Source organism: Vulpes lagopus, chromosome 10, assembly GCF_018345385.1.
Source record: "Vulpes lagopus strain Blue_001 chromosome 10, ASM1834538v1, whole genome shotgun sequence".
In the NCBI taxonomy this organism is placed as follows: Eukaryota; Metazoa; Chordata; class Mammalia; order Carnivora; family Canidae; genus Vulpes; species Vulpes lagopus.
In genome coordinates this window covers 34,460,150-34,480,048 of record NC_054833.1, presented here as the reverse complement: position 1 = coordinate 34,480,048, position 19,899 = coordinate 34,460,150, and the positions used below count along the sequence as shown (strand labels likewise).

Below are 19,899 nucleotides of genomic sequence, written 5' to 3'. Positions count from 1 at the left end.
TCCTTTTTAACTGGAAATTTTAAATTAGGCACATTACACCTTAAGCCTATAACGGATGAGGCAAAAATGTCAAATAATACAGCACAGTCAAGTGAAAAGTAAAAACCATTATTCTCTTCAATCCCCAGAGTTAGCCACTATTTACAGTTTTTTTGAATCCTTTTAGAAATTTTCTGTGAGTATATATTTCTGTGTGTGTTTCAATATCTTGATTGCCTTGAACTGAAACTCATTTTCATCATTTGCTTCTAATATCTATTATCAGTCTTTTCCAGTAGACTAAACTTTTGAGATAGGAACTTCATTTTATTCATAGAAACATCCTTAGTGCCTACCACAGTGTCTGGTACTTTTATAAGTTTTTCATATTTGTCAAATGACTGAAGGCAGGAGTTGGAAGTAGAGAAGGCAGTTCTAAAGTTTGTTTCCCTAAAACAGGTTTTCCAAGGCTTAAAGTACGGCTTCTTATGTTATGCCAAAATCCAAATCCTTTTTCTCTGATTTTGACAAAAAAAATGAGAACGGCAATATCTGAGAAAGCACCTGCTATTAGCAAAAATTAAAGTGAGTAAACATATGTCAAGCAGATTTTAACATGTTTCCAGATTGAGGTGGGGGGCGGGGGGAGGATGGAGAACTGAAACACAGAACTTGTGCCATTGCTCTCTCTCCAAGACAGAGCTCTGTGCTTGTCATGGGAAGAAAGGACTATGTTCTGCTTCTGGTCATAGCTGTTGAATAGTTATTTCTTTGTTTATTTTAGGTAATGTGAAACACTATGTTTTCAGAATTCTGTTTTTCTCGTTTTTCTTCTTCTTTATTTCTTTCTTTTCTTCTTCTTCTTCTTCTTCTTCTTCTTCTTCTTCTTCTTCTTCTTCCTCCTCCTCCTCCTCCTCCTCCTCCTCCTCCTCCTCCCCCCCCCCGAAGGTATCTAGAACAAAAAGTGAAATGTGTTTCCATATTTGATTGTCTCATTCTCAGTTTTAGTCATGTTCAATTTTATCTTATTAGTGTTTACAAAATTTGGGCTTAACTTTGGCTTTCTTTCATCTCTTGTTTTATATCTCTCAAAATAGGAATTTTTTTTAAAGATTTTATTTATTCATGAGAGACCCAGGAGAGGGGGCAGAGACACAGACAGAGGGAGAAGCAGGCTCCATGCAGGAAGCCTGACGTGGGACTTGATCCTGGGTCTCCAGGATCACAGCCTGGGTTGAAGGTGGTGCTAAACCACTGAGCCACTCAGGCTGCCCTCAAAATAGGAACTTAATTTGTATGTATTTCTTTTCTCTCTGGAATCCATGTTTTTTGAAATTTAACATTGGTTTAAAATATAATTTAGTTAGTAGAACTCAGCTGGGCTGCAATTTAATTGGATCTTTTTCTACTATTAGTGGGTTTTCTTAGGTTGAGAGAACTTTGAGGGAGAAAATTGACTTTAAGATTGCCTTTAAGGATTCCTGATATAGGTTTTTCTGCAAGCCCTGGGACAATATTCTGGTCTTCTTTTTTATTTTTTTCTAAGATTTTTATTTATTTATCCATGGGAGACACAGAGAGAGGCAGAGGGAGAAGCAGGCCCCCTATGGGGAGCCCGATGTGGGACTTGATCCCAGGACCCCAGGCTCATACCCTGAGGCGAAGGCAGATGCTCAACCACTGAGCGACCCAACCATTCCAATATTCTGGTCATCTTGCAGGAGAGGTCTCAGAAACTGGTACTTGTCCTCTTTGCAATGATGAAAATGATAGCTGAAAACCATGATTTTTGACAGCCTTTCCATGTCCCTCTTATCTGTTGGATGTTCCTAATCCTCTTCATTTGGTTGACTTTATCAGGAAGCTGCTTCCAAGCTTAAAAACTAAGAAGCCTCGAGAACTTGTGCTGGTGATCGGAACAGGCATTAGTGCTGCGGTTGCACCTCAGGTTCCAGCCCTGAAATCCTGGAAGGGCTTAATTCAGGCCTTACTGGATGCTGCCATTGATTTTGATCTTCTAGAAGATGAGGAGAGCAGAAAGTTTCAGAAATGTCTCCATGAAGACAAGAACCTTGTCCATGTTGCCCATGACCTTATCCAGAAACTCTCACCTGTGAGTATCCTCCTGTGTATCCTGGCATTTGATATTTCCGGGGAAACCATGACACACATGCTGAATGTAGTAAGGTTGTTCATTTTGAGCTTATAGATTTTGGCGGGGTTGCTGGGAGAATCTTAAGCAGGCTCCACACACATGGGGCTTGATCTCACGGACCCCAAGATCCTGACCCAAACCGAAATCAAGAGTTGGCTTAACTAGTTGAGCCAGCCAGGTACCCCTCTGGTTTACTGATTTGCATGCATAACATTTGGTTCTTCTGCAAAAGGTCTGCTTATGGACCCTGTTCAGGGTAGTTATCTTGATCCATTTGTGTATATGTGTGTGTCTGTCTTTCTGTGTGAGATGATGGTGTTAATGGTGTTGTTGAGGTCTTATATATACCAAAATGAGACCACTGTCCCATTATTTGTGTTTTTGAATTTACTTTTTCTATACTCATTACTATAAAAGTATTGTTCCTTGGCATTCATGTCTTTTTAGGGAACCCCAAAAAGATTGGAGGTAAATCTTATCACTTTTTAAATGAAGCAACACTTTGTTTTTTTTTTTTGTTTGTTTCTAAAGATTTTATTTATTCATGAGAAACACAGAGAGAGGGAGAGAGGCGGAGACATAGGCAGAGGGAAAAGCAGGCTCCATGCAGGGAGCCGGACGTGGGACTCAATCCCAGGACTCCAGGATCACGCCCTGAGCTGAAGGCGGTGCTAAACCGCTGAGCCACCCGGGTGTTCCAACACTGGTTTTTTAATGTTCCTTTTAAAGGTGATCACTCAAAATATTTATAAAGAATTTTGTCTTGTTTGTCAAACTTAGTTGGATACCAATTCATGAATGATAAGGGCCTTCTTGCATTGTCTTCAGATTGCCTTCAAAAATCAGAGTTCAGGGGATCCCTGGGTGGCACAGCGGTTTGGCGCCTGCCTTTGGCCCAGGGCGTGATCCTGGAGTTCCGGGATCGAGCCCCACCTCGGGCTCCCGGCCTGGAGCCTGCTTCTCCCTCTGCCTGTCTCTCTCTCTCTCTCTCTCTCTCTCTCTACGTCTATCATGAATAAATAAATAAAATCTTAAAAAAAAAAAATCAGAGTTAATTTAAGATATATTTAAAAATAATAGAGTAGCCAGAGCATATTCTAAATCTTAATAAATTGTATATTTTTTGGAAAAAATATAACTTTTTATAAAGTAATTATTAGTTGGTTCCCACTCCCTCCTCCTAGGCCGTAGGACCTATAAGGAAAACGTGTCATTAAGAATTAGCCTAAAAGAGAGCCACTTAAAAGTAATTTCCTCTTGGTTCATGATTCATTTCAGAAACGTAGTACCTTTTACTTCCTCTTTTCATTTCTTTGTCCTTAGTTGTGATAAATTGTTACTAATCTAGAATATTGTAAAAAATTAGGATTTTCTTTTTTTTTAAGATTTTATTTATTCCTGAGAGAGACAAAGAGAGTGGCAGAGACACAGGCAGAGGGAGAGGCAGACTCCTCACAGTGAGCCTGATGCAAGAATCAATCCTGGGACCCCAGGATCATGCCCTGAGCCAAAGGCAGATGCTCAACCACTGAGCCACCAAGGTGTCCCTAATTAGTAGACTTTAAAGAGGTCATGGGACCTCTGTCTCATACCGTATACAAAAATTAACTCAAAATGGTTTAAAGACCTAAATATAAGAGCTGAAACTATAAAACTTGTGGAAGAAAATAGATTTCAGTCTTCATGACTTTGGATCTGGCAGCAGTTTTTAAAAATATGACACCAAAAGCACAACTAGCAAAAGAAACAATAGATATACTTCACTTTACCAAACGTAAAAGCTGTTAGGTTCAAAGTACACTATAAGGAAAGTAAAAAGACAGTTCCCCCAGAACAGGAGAAAATATTAGCAATTCATATACCTTCTAAGGGTATGGTATCCAGAGACTATAAAGAACTATTATAAATTAATAATAAAAAGACAATTCAGTTTTTAAATAGCAAAGGATTTGAATAGACATTGTTCCAAGTAAAGTGGCTAATGAACACATGAAAAGATGCTCCACTTCAGTAGTCATTAGAAAAATGTAAATCAAAACCACCAACTTCACATGCACTTAAATGGCTCGAGTCAAGAAAGTCAGATAGTTCAGTGTTGACAAGGATGTGGAGAAATTAAAACCCTCATACACTCCTAGGATTGTGAAATGGTGCAGACAATGCAGAGCACAGTCTGGCAGTTCCTCAATTAAATATAGAGTTACCATCTTACCCAGGAGTTCCATTTCTAGATGTGCCCTAGAGAAATGAAAACATATGTCCACACAGAAACTTACAAACAAATATTGATAGCAGTATTCATAATAGGCATAAGGTGGAAATAAACCAGGTGTCCATCAACTATCAAGTGGATAAACAAAACATGGCATATTCATACAATGGAATACTACTTGCCAGTAAAAGGGAATTCAATGCTGATAACGTGCTGTGATATGAAAGACCCTTAGTATAATGGAAGCCAGTCACAAAAGACCACATACCACATAGATGATTCCATTCATACACAATGTCCAGAAGAGGGAAATCTGTTAGTGACAAAGTACATTAGTAGCTGCCGAGGACTGGAGCACGGATGGAGGGCAGGGTGATATTTAAAGAGTATGTGGCTTCTTTTTGATATGATGAAATGTTCTAAAATTGACTGTGGTGACAGTTGCATTATCTGAATCTATAAATAATCATTGAATTTACACTTGAAATAGGTGAATTATATGTTATGAGAATTTTATCTCAGTAGAGCTGTTAAAAATAAAAGGCTGAAAAACATTTTAATCTAAACCCTAATCAGAAAGTGAGAGTGGCTATATGAATATATGATGCACTTGAGAACAAAGAGGAAAGAAAACTTTTTATGTCTTAAAAAAACACAAAATTGTTGTCTCATAATATATCCTCAGAAATATAATAATATATATTATGTAATAATTTCCTCAGAAAGTTAAGAATAGAACTCTGCTAAAACCCAGCAATTGCAATACTAGGTATTATCCAAAGGATACAAAAATAGTGATTCAGAGGGGCACATGCACCCCAGTGTTTATAGCAGTAATGTCCAAAATAGCCAAACTACAGAAAGAGCCCAGATGTCCATCGACAGATAAATAGATATATAAATATGTCTTCTTTATCCATTCCATTATATATATATATATATCTATTCCATTACATATGGAATATTAGCCATCAAAACAAATGAAATCTTGCCTTTTGCAGCGATCTGAATAGAACTAGAAGGTATTATGCTTTTTATTCATTTGAAAGAGAAAGTGTGCATGCATGTGAGAGAGCACAAGCCAGGGGGGGAGGGTCCAAGGGAGAGGAAGGAGCAGACTCCCCAGTGAGCAGGGAAGCCCGATGCAGGGCTTGATCGCAGGACCCCAGGATTATGACCTGAGCCAAAGGGAGCTATGTAACCAACTGAGCCATCCAGGCGCCCCGGAACTTAGAGGGTATTATGCTAAGTGCAATAAGTCAGAGAAAGACAGATACCATATGATCTCACTCATAGGTAGAATCTAAGAAACAAAACAATCATAGAAGTGAAGGAGGAGTAAAATAAGATAAAAACAGAGAGGGAGGTAAACCCTAAGAGACTCTTAACTAGAGGAAACAAATTGAGGGTTGCTGGAAGGGAGGTGGGTGAAGGGATGAGATAACTGGGTGATGAGCATTAAGGAGGGCATGTGATGTAATGGGCACTGGGTGTTATATGCAACTGATGAATCACTAAGTTCTATCCTTGAAACTAATAAAACACTATATGTTAAGTAAATTGAATTTAAATAAATTTTTTACTTCTGATTTTGATGAAAGCTCAACTTTTGTCATTGGCAACCATGGCAGCAGTCCTCAGTTGTTTTCCTCAAAATGGCAGACTCCACTTTGTTTATTTTTGCAAAAATGCCTGAGAATGCCCAAATCTGAATAACTATAGTTTGTCTATCATTTGTTCAAATAAAAATAGTGTTTGATGAAAAAACGTGCATTGTTGAGCTTACAATTCAATCACACAAGTATTTTGCCTGGAGACAACCATCATATTTCAGTCTGTGGCAGAAGTGCTTTGTGCATATTTTAAAAGGACATATGCTCAAGGGTCAAGATTTACTTAAAGATTTTTAAGGATTTTTTATTAAAAAATTTTATTTTTTTTTTATTTTTAAAGATTTTATTTATTTATTCATGGGAGACACAGAGAGAGGCAGAGACATAGGCAGAGGGAGAACCAGGCTCCCTACAGGGAGCCTGATGAGGGACTTGATCCCAGGACCCCAGCATCATGACCTAAGCTGAAGTTAGATGCCTAACCACTGAGCCACCCAGGCACCCAAGGGTCAAGATTTAACATAATAATTTTTACTACTTCATTAAGGACATTCTTAAGTGAAACTGGACTTTTTTTTTTTCTTTCTATATGTTTTTGGTGGTGAAGAATGCAGTGATTTTGGGCACAGCTTGGTTTCACTGTCTTGATTCACACTAAGTCACCAGCAGTTTTTACCCGCCATTGCTTTTGTACCATCAGTGCATATATCAGCACAGTTTAAAAAACAAAAATTACCTTAACGTTATTATGAAAACAATTTTACTTTGCAGATTCCTTAAAGAATCTTAGAGATCCACAAGGTCCACAGGCCACATTTTGTAAACCACTTTAATAGAGGATATGTAAGAAAAAAAAAATTACAGGCAAACCAAGGCTTTGAAATACACACACGTTTGGGAAAATTTGAACACTGAGTATTTGATATTAAGGAATTAATATGAGATACCTGGATGGCTCTGTCGGTTAATCATCTGCCTTCTGCTCATTATATAATCCCAGAGCCTGCTTCCCCCTTCTTCCTTGGCTGGTCCCCTCCCCTGCTTGTGCACGCTCTCTCTGTCAAGTAAATAAAGAAAATCTTTTTGAAATAAAAATAAAAGGAACGCCTGGGTGGCTCAGCGGTTTGGCGCCTGCCTTCGCCCCAGGGTGTGATCCTGGAGTCCCCGGGATGGAGTCCTATATCGGGCTCCCTGCATGGAGCCTGCTTCTTCCTCTGCCTGTGTCTCTGCCTCTCCCTCCTCTCTCTCTCTCTGTCTCTTGTGAATGAATAGGTAAAATCTTTACAAAATAAATAGGAATTAGTATTACTGCTTTTTTCTTTTAGGTGTAATAGGTAGTATCTCAGTTAACGTTTTATTTTATAAATTCTAATTGAAGTAGGTGCAAGAAGTATGATGCACGGGAATTGCTTCAGAAAAAATCTGTTCAAGGGGAGAGGGTGGCAGGGGTATGTTGGAGGGAAATTTAGGTTAAATAAGATTGGCCCTGTGTGATAATGACTGAAAATGGGTGATGGGTATATACACGGTTTTATAGTCTTTTTACTTTTACATATGTTTAAAACTGTCCTTTTATTGTCATTTAAAGAATAAAACAGCAGTAATATGGCAGGGTTAATAGGCCTATCTACTGAGCCAGTTTCTTCTAGTAGGGGGATGACATTGTGCATTCAGTCCAGAGAACTTGGAGTCCAGAATCAGACTCTGCCATTTAAATGCACTACAACCCTGGGAAAATCACTTAAGTTTTCAGAATCTTTTTGCACCTGTAAAATTGGTCTAACACCACTTAAGTCAGGTGAAGAAAAAGTGAGCTAATGTGTATAAAGTATTTGGCACATAGTGCACTATAAATGTGAATAACAATGGTGGGAAAGAGTCAGGATTTTGTTTTTACTGTATCTGGGGTCAGAAAGAAGAGAGTTAAGAGTAGAAGGAAATGAAGTAGCATTGGATTCAGTTCACTGTTTTAAACGAATAAGAAAATGTCCGTAAAATTGTGTGGGAGTTTGGCATTTCCTTTTGACTATGGAACCTCCTTGTTTGTTTTCATTCCTTTGTCTTTGCTTAGGCTACTGGTGGGAAATTTAGTTCTAGCGTCACATATTTCAGGAGAGAGATGTTCGTTTTAAGCCTGAGGAAATCTGCACAGTTACAACTCTCTGCGTTGATATGCAAGATGTAATAACTCGAAGAAATAGAAAAACTAGAATAAGTGACTTAAAACATTTCTTCCCAGGCTTTTTAACCTTTTGTATTTCTTCCCTTAGAAGCAAGAAAATATTCCACACCCATGATTACCTGATTGTATACTCAGGTATTTTTATCTGTGTGTGTAATGATTAAACTGGTGCTGGGATATGGTGTTGTATAACTCTGTGTATGAATCAGAGTACAAAAGGAAGACATAAAACACAACAGGGAAGTTCTTAAAAATCACCATAGTTATTGTTTAACTTTAAGCTTAGTTTTGCTTTTTTTGAATAGTTATTATTTATGCACATTACAGAAATGAAAATGATGAAAAAAGGTTTACATACATTGCAACCTCTCACTCCTGCCATATCTTTGTCTACTTCCTCTGCCATACTCACCCCTCTCCCATAGATCGCCACTCGTACTAGCTTTTTTTTTTTTTAACCATTTCTTTGTATTTTTATTGATCGTACTAGCTTTCTGAGTATCCTTTCAGTACTCCTTTTTTGCAAAACAAGCAAATAGGACTAGATTTATTCTATCTCAATACCTCTTCCATCCCCCATGTCAAGAGGTAGCATTCTAAACATATTGTTTGGCACCTTGTTTCTTTTACTTAAGAGTATATCCTAGAGATCTTCCCATACCAGCCTCCTTTATGTTGGTTCTTGGCCATTTCAGTCTCCACACACAGATACATGGCTTGTTTCCAGTCTTTTACTACTACAGATAACAGAGCAGTGATAACCTTGTATATGTCATTTCATTTGTTTGTAGTGTGTCTGTGCGATATAGTCCCAGAAATGGGATTGTAAGACTGTAGGGTAAATGAGTTATTTTGGTAGACATTAAAGGGACATCATATTTTTGATGATTCATGTATGTGGTAAAATTCAGTAAGTATAGTTGTAAATTTTTCACTATTTCTGATCATTCATTTTGATTGAACATTTGGTTGCCTATGAGCTGCTAATATGTCATGTAATTACTTAATGCCATTATATAATGAAAATGGACAAGTTAAACATGACGCACATTCTTAGCCACATAAATATGAGCTATGCCACCTATTTAGCACTAGAAGAGAATCTTTGAGCCCACTGACAACAAGGTATAATGAGAAGCCTGTCTAGTTGTAGATGTTGCATGGAATAGTGATTGACAGACCAGATAAACTCCAAGCTATGTCACCACCAAACAGAGGTACTGTTTCACCTCTGTGTTCTAGTTTTCCAGTGTTTAAATATTTACCTTTTTATTTTGTAGGTATAATTTAAAGACTGGGTAGGTTTATAAAATACTTGAAAATTAGGAAAGGAATTTGGCAAATGGAAGTATATCTTATGAATCTGCTTACGCAGTTCCATGGAAACAGGACTTTCTCTGGGCATTGTGCCATTAAGATAGGGGAACATCTTTGAGGAAAAACAGAAGGAGCTCAGTATCCACATGTCTAGCAACTAAGTGTGGTTACTTGGAGTTTGGGAAGTATTGGGAGCTTTATGAACTGATCCTTGCTCTGATACTACTTAATGGGGTGGTATTTGCAGGAACAAGATAGGGATCAGAAATTTTTTACAGCACATTACACAGTTAGGTTCCCACTTGAAAATCCTGTGTCCCTGGGGCCACTTTGTCTTCTAAGTTATAAAACCGTCTTCCTACCTGAGGTTTTGTATTCTGTTTCCTCATTAGTCCTCGTGATACTTACGTACACTCAGAATGAAACTGGGAAAGCACTTACTCATAAACTATATGTAAAGAAGGAGGAAGTCTGTTTAGAGCTGATTAGTGTTTGGTATTTTTAAAAACAGATACAAAATGCAGATTTTGGATAACCTTTGTTATATGCAAGTATTTTTCCTAGCATACCTGTGAACAAACTCCTGAATTATGCTAGGGGGAAAAAACAGGCAGGGAGAAGGTAAGCTGTTTTTCCTAAATCTATCAACAACCATAAAATATACCCAGAATTAGAAAAAGAGACATTAAGCACATTTTAGAGCTAGCTGTCTTTTATTGGTTATTCCCTGGATGAGGAAAATTTAGCAGAAAATATTGTCTTTTTATCTGAGGCCTAATTAGAGGGTAGTAGGTGCTGTGCTTTCCACCCCAGTTCTTTAGTCCTGGTAGTAACTCACATCTCCTGAACAAGGCCATTTTCTTCAATCTATAAACTTGCTTATTTGGAGATCTTATGCTTATTTGCATATGATGTAATAGTACTGATCACTTACTATGTGCTAGGCATTGTGCTAATAAGCACTTGGCCATGTTTCATCCTGTTTTTCTTATTGTAACTCTCTGAAGTAGACAATATTTTATCCTTATTTTAAGTACAAGTGTTCTTCAAAATTTTGCTATATTATTGTAATTAAAACAAAAGGCCTACCAAAACACATGGAATTAATTTTTCTCTCTCCAATCCCTCCCCAGCGAACTAGTAATGTTCGATCCACATTTTTCAAGGACTGTTTATATGAAGTATTTGATGACTTGGAGTCAAAGATGGAAGATTCTGGAAAACAGCTCCTTCAGTCAGTTCTCCACCTGATGGAAAATGGAGCCCTGGTATTAACTACAAATTTTGATAATCTCCTGGAACTGTATGCAGCAGATCAGGGAAAGCAACTTGAATCCCTTGACCTTACTGATGAGAAAAAGGTAAAAAGTAAAGGAATAATCTCTTTTTTAGGCTAGTGAGTTGTATCTTCATCAGAAAAAGTGTTTTCTAGTTGGTATATTGTGCACTGCTGGCTTGTATGTTGAGGTAGAAAGGAAGATTCTTGTCCGTAGTTGGATTTTTAGTTTTGGTTTTTGAGATAAAATACAGTCAAATTCACAGCTCTTAAAAGTGTTCTGTGAGTTTTGACAATTTCACGCAATGTCAGAGCAAAGTTATAGGAAGTCATTTGAGCCATAAGATCTCCTTAAGATTTGCTAATATCAGATAAGTATAATACTGATTTAGGGTTCTTTCTTACGATATATTCTTCATGCCCTCTATTGGAAATGTATGAAAACTATTATGTCTGAAGAGCAACTTTCAAGCCAAGTGATAGCTGGGTTGAAGTTAATTAATGTTCAGTAGGAACCTCAAGAGAGTTTTGTTTTGTTATTTTTAATATAGCCTACGCTATACATAAGCCATTTACCATAATATTGAATTATAGCTGTTGATCTGTCAACTAACAACATAAGGCTTTTTTATTAAAATGGTCATTTGAGTTTGTAATTTGAACTTTAGCACCAATAGGGGATTGTAGATATACTAACTTGTATTTAATTGATGAAATACGGTGAAGCCATGAAAGGGAAAATATTTTCATTGCCATAAAAAGATGTCAGAGACAGTGTTTGAAGAAGAAAAAAACAGGTTGTAAAATGCCACTAAGTCTTGTTTGTCCTGCTTTGCATTTTTGCAATTTTCCTTCTCCACTTTGTTTTCCAAGAAGCCTGCCTTTGTGTTCAACTTAGAGCCCAGATAAATAGAGTTTGGATAGAAAACTGATTTACCCACTGGCATTTATTGTCACAGTGCTGCCTCTGCCAGAGTAGTAGCTACAATACTGTTCTTGTGATTTTGCTGACCTTGAAATTAAATTTTAAAAAGAAATAAAAGTTAAAGAAATGGTGCCGTGAAGACCTGTTATCTCTGGTTGGCATGTTTTCTACTTACTAATAAGCCCATGCTTTGTATGGTAAGCTCCTTCTTCACATGTAAGTCTCAAGTATCACTTCTAAGAGGGCCTCTCTGACCCTTATATTTTTTGAAGGGACCTGTCCTTATTTTTTTGCCCATTTGTTTCATGGCACTTACTGTAACTTTCAGTTTTTATCTTGGTTTGTTTTCTCGCTGTTTATTTCATGGAAATAGCTACTGCATTTTCACAGATACCATGTCAGCCCTTCTTACCCTAACATCTAATACAGTACTTGCCATGTAGCAGGTGTTCAGTAAATACTTTTCTGAATCCATAGATGATTGAATGAAATTCAGAAGTTAATGGCAAGATACAACTTCTGTGATGTTTCTGATATAATCTCCTAAGATTATGAGCAGCAATAGAAGCATAAGGGCCTTTTCAAAGTTAAGGGTATTTCTCAGACTCGCTCCTTTCTTTTGCATTTTTTTTTTTTTTTTTTAGATTTTATTTACTTAGCACAAGCAGGGGGAGCAGGAGGGAGAAGCAGGCTCCCTGCTGAACAAGGAGCCCCATGCAGGGCTCCATTCCAGGACCCTGGGATCATGACCTGAGCCAAAGGCAGATGCTTAATCCACTGAGCCAACCAGGGTCCCTCTTTAGCATTTTCATCGTGGAACCTCAAGATTTGCTTTGTAGTTTTAGTCCACAAGAGGGCGGTATTGAGATCTCGTAGATAGAGCCATTGACAGATGGTTAGAATGGGGCCTAGTAACATTCAGCATCTCTGTGCCTCCTCACTATTTTTCCTAACCCATACCTCATTTCCTTAGAATGTCATGAGAATGAAATTATGGTTTCTCAATTCCTTGAGAAAATGGAATGGTGGCATCCAGGTGGCCGTTTTTCCTCATTGTCATCTAAATGATTGTTCTTCATTGGTAGCCTTTTAGGTAACTCAGGGAACTGAAGTGATTCTTCTGTTGCTTATCAACTGCATAAACAACCACCCCAAAACTTTGGGGCTTCAAACATTTTATTTGCACGTGATAATGTGAATGAGCTAAGCTTAGAAGTGAGGTGGGGGTTCTGCTGGTTTTGTTCTTTACCCACGTGGCTGTCGTCATCTGGCGACTAGACCAAGGCTTGGTGGTATCAGATGACCCTGCTTCCATGTCTGTTGGTGCAGGCAGTTGTCTAGGGCACGCACCTCTAGCAAACTAGCCAAGGCTACTTACGTGGTGCCAGATTCCAAAAGCAACAAAAGAGAAATGAGGGTCATGGCAGCATTTTTTTCAGGCTGTTGCTTGCATCCTGTTTGCTAATGCCCCATTGGCTGAAGCAAGCCAATGGCCAAGCCTGGAGTAAGTGTGGAAAGGGACTACACAGGGCCTGGATATAGGGAGGCTTGATTCCTTGGGGATCGTTACTGAAACAGTCGTAGTCATGCAGAGCTGTCATGTTTGTCACCCATGGTAAGAGCCCTAGCATTTCCACAAATAATGACAAGTAATTTCTAGGTTTTTGATGGTTACTTTCAAAGAGAAATCACCAGACATGCTGCCATCAGTCCCAGCAGCTGTGCCTGGAATGGAAACTGAGTCCACACTGGGTTTTGCATTCTTCCCTTACAGAATCATAAAGAGTTATACCAGCAGCCTAGTCTGTGAAGCAGCCTCACGCTCGTGGGGAGCTTTAAGCAACCTCAGCCCTGCCAACTCGGTTGAGCTGTATTTGTCTTATACAGGTTCTAGAGTGGGCTCAGGAGAAGCGGAAGCTGAGTGTCTTACACATCCATGGGGTCTACACCAATCCTAGTGGCATTGTCCTCCATCCGGCAGGGTATCAGAATGTGCTCAGGAACACTGAAGTGATGGTGAGTGCTGCTGGTCTCCAGAAAGCCTTCCCAGGAAACCTCTGAATATACAGTTGGTCTTCACAGTATAACATTTTCCCCATGAGTTAAAATTGGAAGTTGAAACATTCTTTCTGTGCTGCTTAGCTTGTGGTCCTGCATGCTAGCTTAGGAAATGTAGAACATTTCTTCAGGGGTCAAGCTGGAGGGTTTTACTTTGTTCTTGGTTGACCCTCTGTCCTTGGAATCATCCTTGCATTATTATCCTTCATTGTTTGGTTTATGATAGTATTAAACCCCTCTGCCAGTAACAACATATGCACCTTTTACTGACCAGTCACTCGTAGAACATACATTCTAAAGACACTGTATATGAATGGTAATGGGCTTATATTAAATTATCACACTTGTGGCTCAGTGCAAAAATATTTTTTTAATTTTAGGCAGGATTAAAAAAAAAACCTTTGTGAAAAAGTTTGTTGCTTTTTGGGGATACAAGTTTTAGGCTTGTTCATACGTGTGTGTAGAGTGCTCTCTAGCACCAGAAGCACACTCTAACATTCCCCAACATGTGGGGAAAATTCACTGGCCCCCAACTCTGAGAACAGCATATACTGGCTGTTTTCAGGATGGGGTCACTTAGAGTGATAGTATCTTTACATAGTGCAGCAAAAGAAAGACGGGAAAATGTGATACTCTCTAAAGCATACAGAACATTTTTTCACCTATACTTTCCCTGACGTGTGTTTTAATTGCATCTATCGTTGACATTGAGTGATTGATCCCTTAAGCAGAATAATTTTTTTAAGGTTTTATTCATTTATTTATTAGAGACACAGAGAGAGAGAGAGGCAGAGACATAGGCAGAGGGAGGATCAGGCTTCATGCAGGGAGCCCAATATGGGACTCGATCCCAGGACCCTGGGATCACGCCCTGGGCTGAAGGCAGACATTCAACTGCTGAGCCACCCAGGCATCCCCCTGCCTTTTTTTTTTAAAGATTTTATTTATTCATGAGAGAAACGGAGAGGGAGGCTTCTCACAGGGAGCCTGATCAGGCCCTGAGCCAAAGGCATACACTCAACCACTGAGCCACCCAGGTGTCCCAAGCAGAATCATTTCTAATGTTTTTATGTATACGTATACGCATATATAGGTACAGATACACACATACATATTGATGTTGTAAGTATGTAGACTTTTTTTGGGGGGGGGGCAGGCAAATCTGGTGATGGGATTGTCTTCTCTGGTGATCTGTGGTTCAGTGTGTAAATCAAAAAGGGAAAATATGATCCAGAAAATGGAAAGAGTAGAATATATTGAAAACTTCTCAATGCCTTCTGGTCTCTGGATCTGACAAACTGTATAGCCGGTAACCAGGCCTGCCCAGTGATAGCCTGAAGAGAGACCGGTAGAATGCAGGTAAAGATAAAATTTTAGACCAGTCATCAAGTTCTAGGAATGAAAAAATAGGATCAGACTCCTTCGTGGGATGAATATACCCTCTTAAATGGTGGTTAATTGGTCATCACAGTCTGTTAAATGTTGTAGTTAAGACCTGCTGACTTTTCTGTTTCGGACATGCCTTATGTGTGTCTTCATGGAGTCATTAACATGTTATTTCTTTTCCTGCAAGAGAGAGATTCAGAAACTCTACGAAAACAAGTCGTTTCTTTTCTTGGGCTGCGGCTGGACTGTGGATGACACCACTTTCCAAGCCCTTTTTCTGGAGGCTGTAAAGCATAAATCTGACTTAGAACATTTCATGTTGGTTCGGAGAGGAGACGTGGATGAGTTCAAGAAGCTCCGAGAGAACATGCTGGACAAAGGAATTAAAGTTATCTCCTATGGAAATGAATATGCTGATCTCCCAGAATATTTCAAGCGCCTGACATGTGAGATCTCCACGCGGGGGAGATCAGGTAAGATGCATCTTGAGACTGAGTGCAGTAGCTCTTCAGCCCTTTATGTATTTGTGATGTGGAATATAATCCCAACCATATTATGAAGGGAGGTCACGGTCAGGCTTCCGGTTAGACTAAAATGCCATTTGGATAATAGGAAAGAGGACAGAAGCATATTCCAGCAGTTCAATATAGAAATAGGAAGAAGGAAAAAATATTCAGTCTCAATAATGATCAGTGAAATGCAATAAAAACTTAGATTTCAAAATCATAAAGAAGGATTACCCAGTTGTGACTATAGCTATGAGGAAATAAATATATTCATGTAGTGTTGATGGGAAGGTAGTTAGTACAGCTTTTCTGAAGCAGAAGTTTGGAATATGTTCAAAATTTGAAAATTTTCTTTTCAAAGAAAACTTTTGACCCAGAAATCCCACTTGCTACAATTTATCTTAGAAATTTCTCCTAAGGAGATAGACAGTTGCACAATTATACTACACAATTGCATAGAGATACAGGTGTGAGAATATAATGGCAAAAAATATGGAAGCAACCTAAAGTATTCACGTTAATGGGGATTCTGTAAGTATATCAGCATTTATTTAATTGATGAAACACAATAAAGCCTTAAGATGCCCAAAAAGACATCAGAGACATAATATTGAGAGTAAAGAACATGAGGTTGTAAATGCCACATAATCCACTTGTACAAAATTTTAGATGTATTCTGTTTTTGTTTGTGTGTGCACAGATAGACATTTCTCAAAAATATCTAGAATGACAAGTTAACTATGATTATCTTTCTGTGATAGGATTTAAGGCTTTTTTTTTTTTTTTTTGGTTTTGGGGTTTAGGGTTTTTTTAAGTAATTTGTTTCTGTGCTAGCATTTTTTTTATAATTTTTTTTTTAAGATTTATTTATTTATTCAGAGAGAGAGAGAGAGAGGCAGAGAGACACAGGCAGAGGGAGAAGCAGGCTCCATGCAGGAGGCCCGATGTGGGACTCGATCCTGGGACTCCAGGATCACACCCCAGGCTGCAGGAGGCGCTAAACCACTGCGCCACCGGGGCTGGCCTGTGCTAGCATTCTTGACAGTAATTATGTATTATCTTTATAACTAGGAAAAAAATTAAATACTATTTGGAAACTGTTAAAGATAGGGACGCCTTGGTGGCTCAGAAGTTGAGTGTGTCTGCCTTTGGCTCTGGGCATGACCCCAGTGTCCTGGGATCAAATCCCGTAACGGGTTCCCTGCAGGGAACCTGTTTCTCCCTCTGCCTGTGTCTCTGCCTCTCTCTGTGTGTCTCTCATGAATAAATATGTAAAATAATTTTAAAAAAAGAAAAGAAACTGTTAAAGATAGATGTTAGGGGTAACAGTTCTGTATCATTTTAGCTCCAGGTTCTAACAAAGCCAAAGTTCAGTTTATTAATTGTTCCAGGCAAGTTCCCAATAACCCTACAAAATGTAAAACTTGGTATCAGCTTAAATTGAAGAATGCTTTTTAAAACTTTGCTGTTGTGTAGTATATATTCTTAAAAGTTGTATGTTAATATGTATTTTTATTGTCAATCCGAATGCATTGTAGGGGGCTAATAAAGTACAGTAATTTAATACAGAGAAAACTTTTCCTAAACCTAATATTATTCCCTGATTTCTTTTCTGAGTCAGGTTGCTTCAAGAGGAATTCTCCTGTAATGAGAAATTCCACAAACTCTATCAATGGCTGTGCTTTGATGGAACAAGATGTATAAAAGACATCCCCATAACTGAACACTAAAAACTATATCAGCCATTTCTCCAGAAAACTTTAGAAATTCCCTTTTTAAAAATGTGTTTAATTCCAGTTAGTTAACTTACAGTGTAGTATTAGTTTCAGGTATACAGTATGATTCACAACTTCCATACAATATCAGGTGCTTATCACAACAAGTGCACTTCTTAATCCCCATCACCTATTTCACCATCCCCTCACCTACCTCCCTTCTGGTAACCTGCTTGGTTCTCTGTAGTTAAGCATCTGTTTCCTGGGATGGCCGGGTGGCTCAGTGATCCGGCGTCTGCCTTCAACTCAGGTCATGATGCCGGGGTCCTGGGATCGAGTCCCAGGTCAGGCTCCCTGCAGGAAGCCTGCTTCTCCCTCTGCCTGTGTCTCTGCCCCTCTCTTATGAATAGATAAAATCTTAAAGAATCTGTTTCTTCATTTGTTTCTTCCCCCTTCACCTTTGTTCATTTATTTTGTTTCTTAAATTACACATATGAGTGAGATCCTATGATATTTGTCCTTCTCTGACTTATTTCACTTAGCATTTATACTCTCTGGCTCTATCTATATCATTGCAAATGGCCAGATTTCATTCTTTTTTATAGCTGAGTAATATTCCGTTGTGTATATATACCACCTCTTCTTTATCCATTCATCATCTATTGATAGACATGTAGGCTGCTTCCATATCTTGGCTATTTAAATAACGCTCCTATAAACATAAGGGCATCCCTTTGAAGTAGTGTTTCCTATTCCTTGGGTATTTACCCAGAAGTCCAATTGCTGGACCATAAGGTAGTTCTGTTTTTAACTTTTTAAAAAACTTTTTAGGGGATCCCTGGGTGGCACAGCGGTTTGGCACCTGCCTTTGGCCCAGGGCGCGGTCCTGGAGACTCGGGATCGAATCCCACGTCAGGCTCCCGGTGCATGGAGCCTGCTTCTCCCTCTGCCTATGTCTCTGCCTCTCTCTCTCTCACTGTGTGCCTATCATAAATAAATTAAATTAAATTAAAAAAAAAAAACTTTTAAAAAAACTTTTAAAACTTTTTTAAGGAACCTCCATACTGTTCTCCACAGTGGCTGCAGCAGTTTGCATTCCCACCAACAGTGCATGAGGATTCCTTTTTCTCCATATCCTCGCCAACACCTGTTACTTCTTTTATAGTTGATTTTAGCCATTCTGATAGGTGTGAGGTAATAACCTCATTATAGTTTTGATTTGCATTTGCCTTAGAGTAAGTGATGAACATGTTTTCATTTATCTGAATGGCCATCTGAATGTTTTCTTTGGGGAAATACCTGTTCATGTCTTTTGCCCATTTTTTAACGGGATTGTTTTTTGGGTCTTGAGTTTTATTCTTTATATATTTTGGATACTAATCCTTCATTAGATATGCCGTTTACAAGTGTCTTCTCCCATTCAGTAGGTTGTCTTTCAGTTTTGCTGATTGTTCTCTTCACTGTGCAGAAGCCTTTTATTTTGAGGTAGACCCAATTATATATTGATTTTGCTTTTGTTTTCCTTTGTCTCAGGAAACACGTCTAGAAAAAAGTTGCTACAGACAATGTCAGAGAGGTTACTGCCTGGGTTCTTTTCTAAGATCTTTATGGTTTTTATAAAACCCTTTCAAAAAAAAAACCTTTGGGTTTATCGCTTTTGTGAAAACAATTTGCTATTCTTTCTTGGAGATACATTTTTTGCTGTCCTACAGGATCTCAGATTCTTTTGTCAGCCCATGCTTAGGACTTGCAGTAGGCTTTTCCATTATACATACTCTGTTTTCATTAAATAAAAGGTACCCTACCCAAGCTTTGCATATTTCTTTTGATCTGTGTTCTGAGATCTTCTACCCAAGAAAGTTGCTAAAATTAAAAATAACAAAATCCCCTCGGACAGCTGTTGCTGTTAAATGAATTCTTTTCTTGACAAAAAGCATCAGAAGTATTGTAGAGTGGCACACATTCTTTTCTTAGTTTCACGGGCTTCCTCCCAAAACAGTTTTCCCCAGAGTTATCTCTATCTGAATTCTGAATTTTTAAAAATGAAAGATTTTTCAGTATGGCCAAAGAGCTTTATTAAAATGGTCAGCAGAGTTTGTGATTTGAAATCTAGCAGAGCAGTTTTAGGTTAAAAAGCATTTTGAGACAAGTCAAGCTTATTCTCTGTCCTTGGTTATGATTTGAGTCTCTGTAGATACATACCGGTAAGAGGTAAGAAGTCTTTTCCTCTTAAACACTGAACACTTGCTATGCTCCTGGCATTGTACAGTGTACTCGCCATTAAATAGTGAAAGTTACTTGGATTCAAAAGATTCTGTAGGTTCTAGTACATTTATTTCAGAGAAATCAAATAATGGGGAAAGGAAAAATAATTTTTATAATTCATTATAATATAAGCAGTTATTTTGGTGTATTTCCAGTTAATTTTCCCTATGCATTTTTTCATAGATGTAAACAAATTTTAAGAGGTGTTACTTTATTCAGTGGTACATATGCATTTTCCCACATGGCTAGCCTTCATAACCACTATTTTTAATGACTTACAATCCAATGTGGATGTTAGTTTACCCAGTAT

At 38.3% G+C, this 19,899-nt stretch overlaps 1 protein-coding gene across 5 annotated transcripts in view; it reads left to right on the top strand.

Annotated features, from left to right (window-relative positions):
* Positions 1–19,899, top strand: part of FAM118B (family with sequence similarity 118 member B) — a 46,363-nt gene that overhangs the window by 24,485 nt on the left and 1,979 nt on the right. For all 5 annotated transcript variants that reach the window (XM_041773106.1, XM_041773107.1, XM_041773109.1 and 2 more), the window contains 4 exons: positions 1,840–2,092; positions 10,592–10,819; positions 13,547–13,675; positions 15,291–15,576. In XM_041773106.1, coding sequence (XP_041629040.1) covers positions 1,840–2,092; positions 10,592–10,819; positions 13,547–13,675; positions 15,291–15,576 — 896 coding nt within the window. The remainder of the gene's footprint in view (positions 1–1,839; positions 2,093–10,591; positions 10,820–13,546; positions 13,676–15,290; positions 15,577–19,899) is intronic.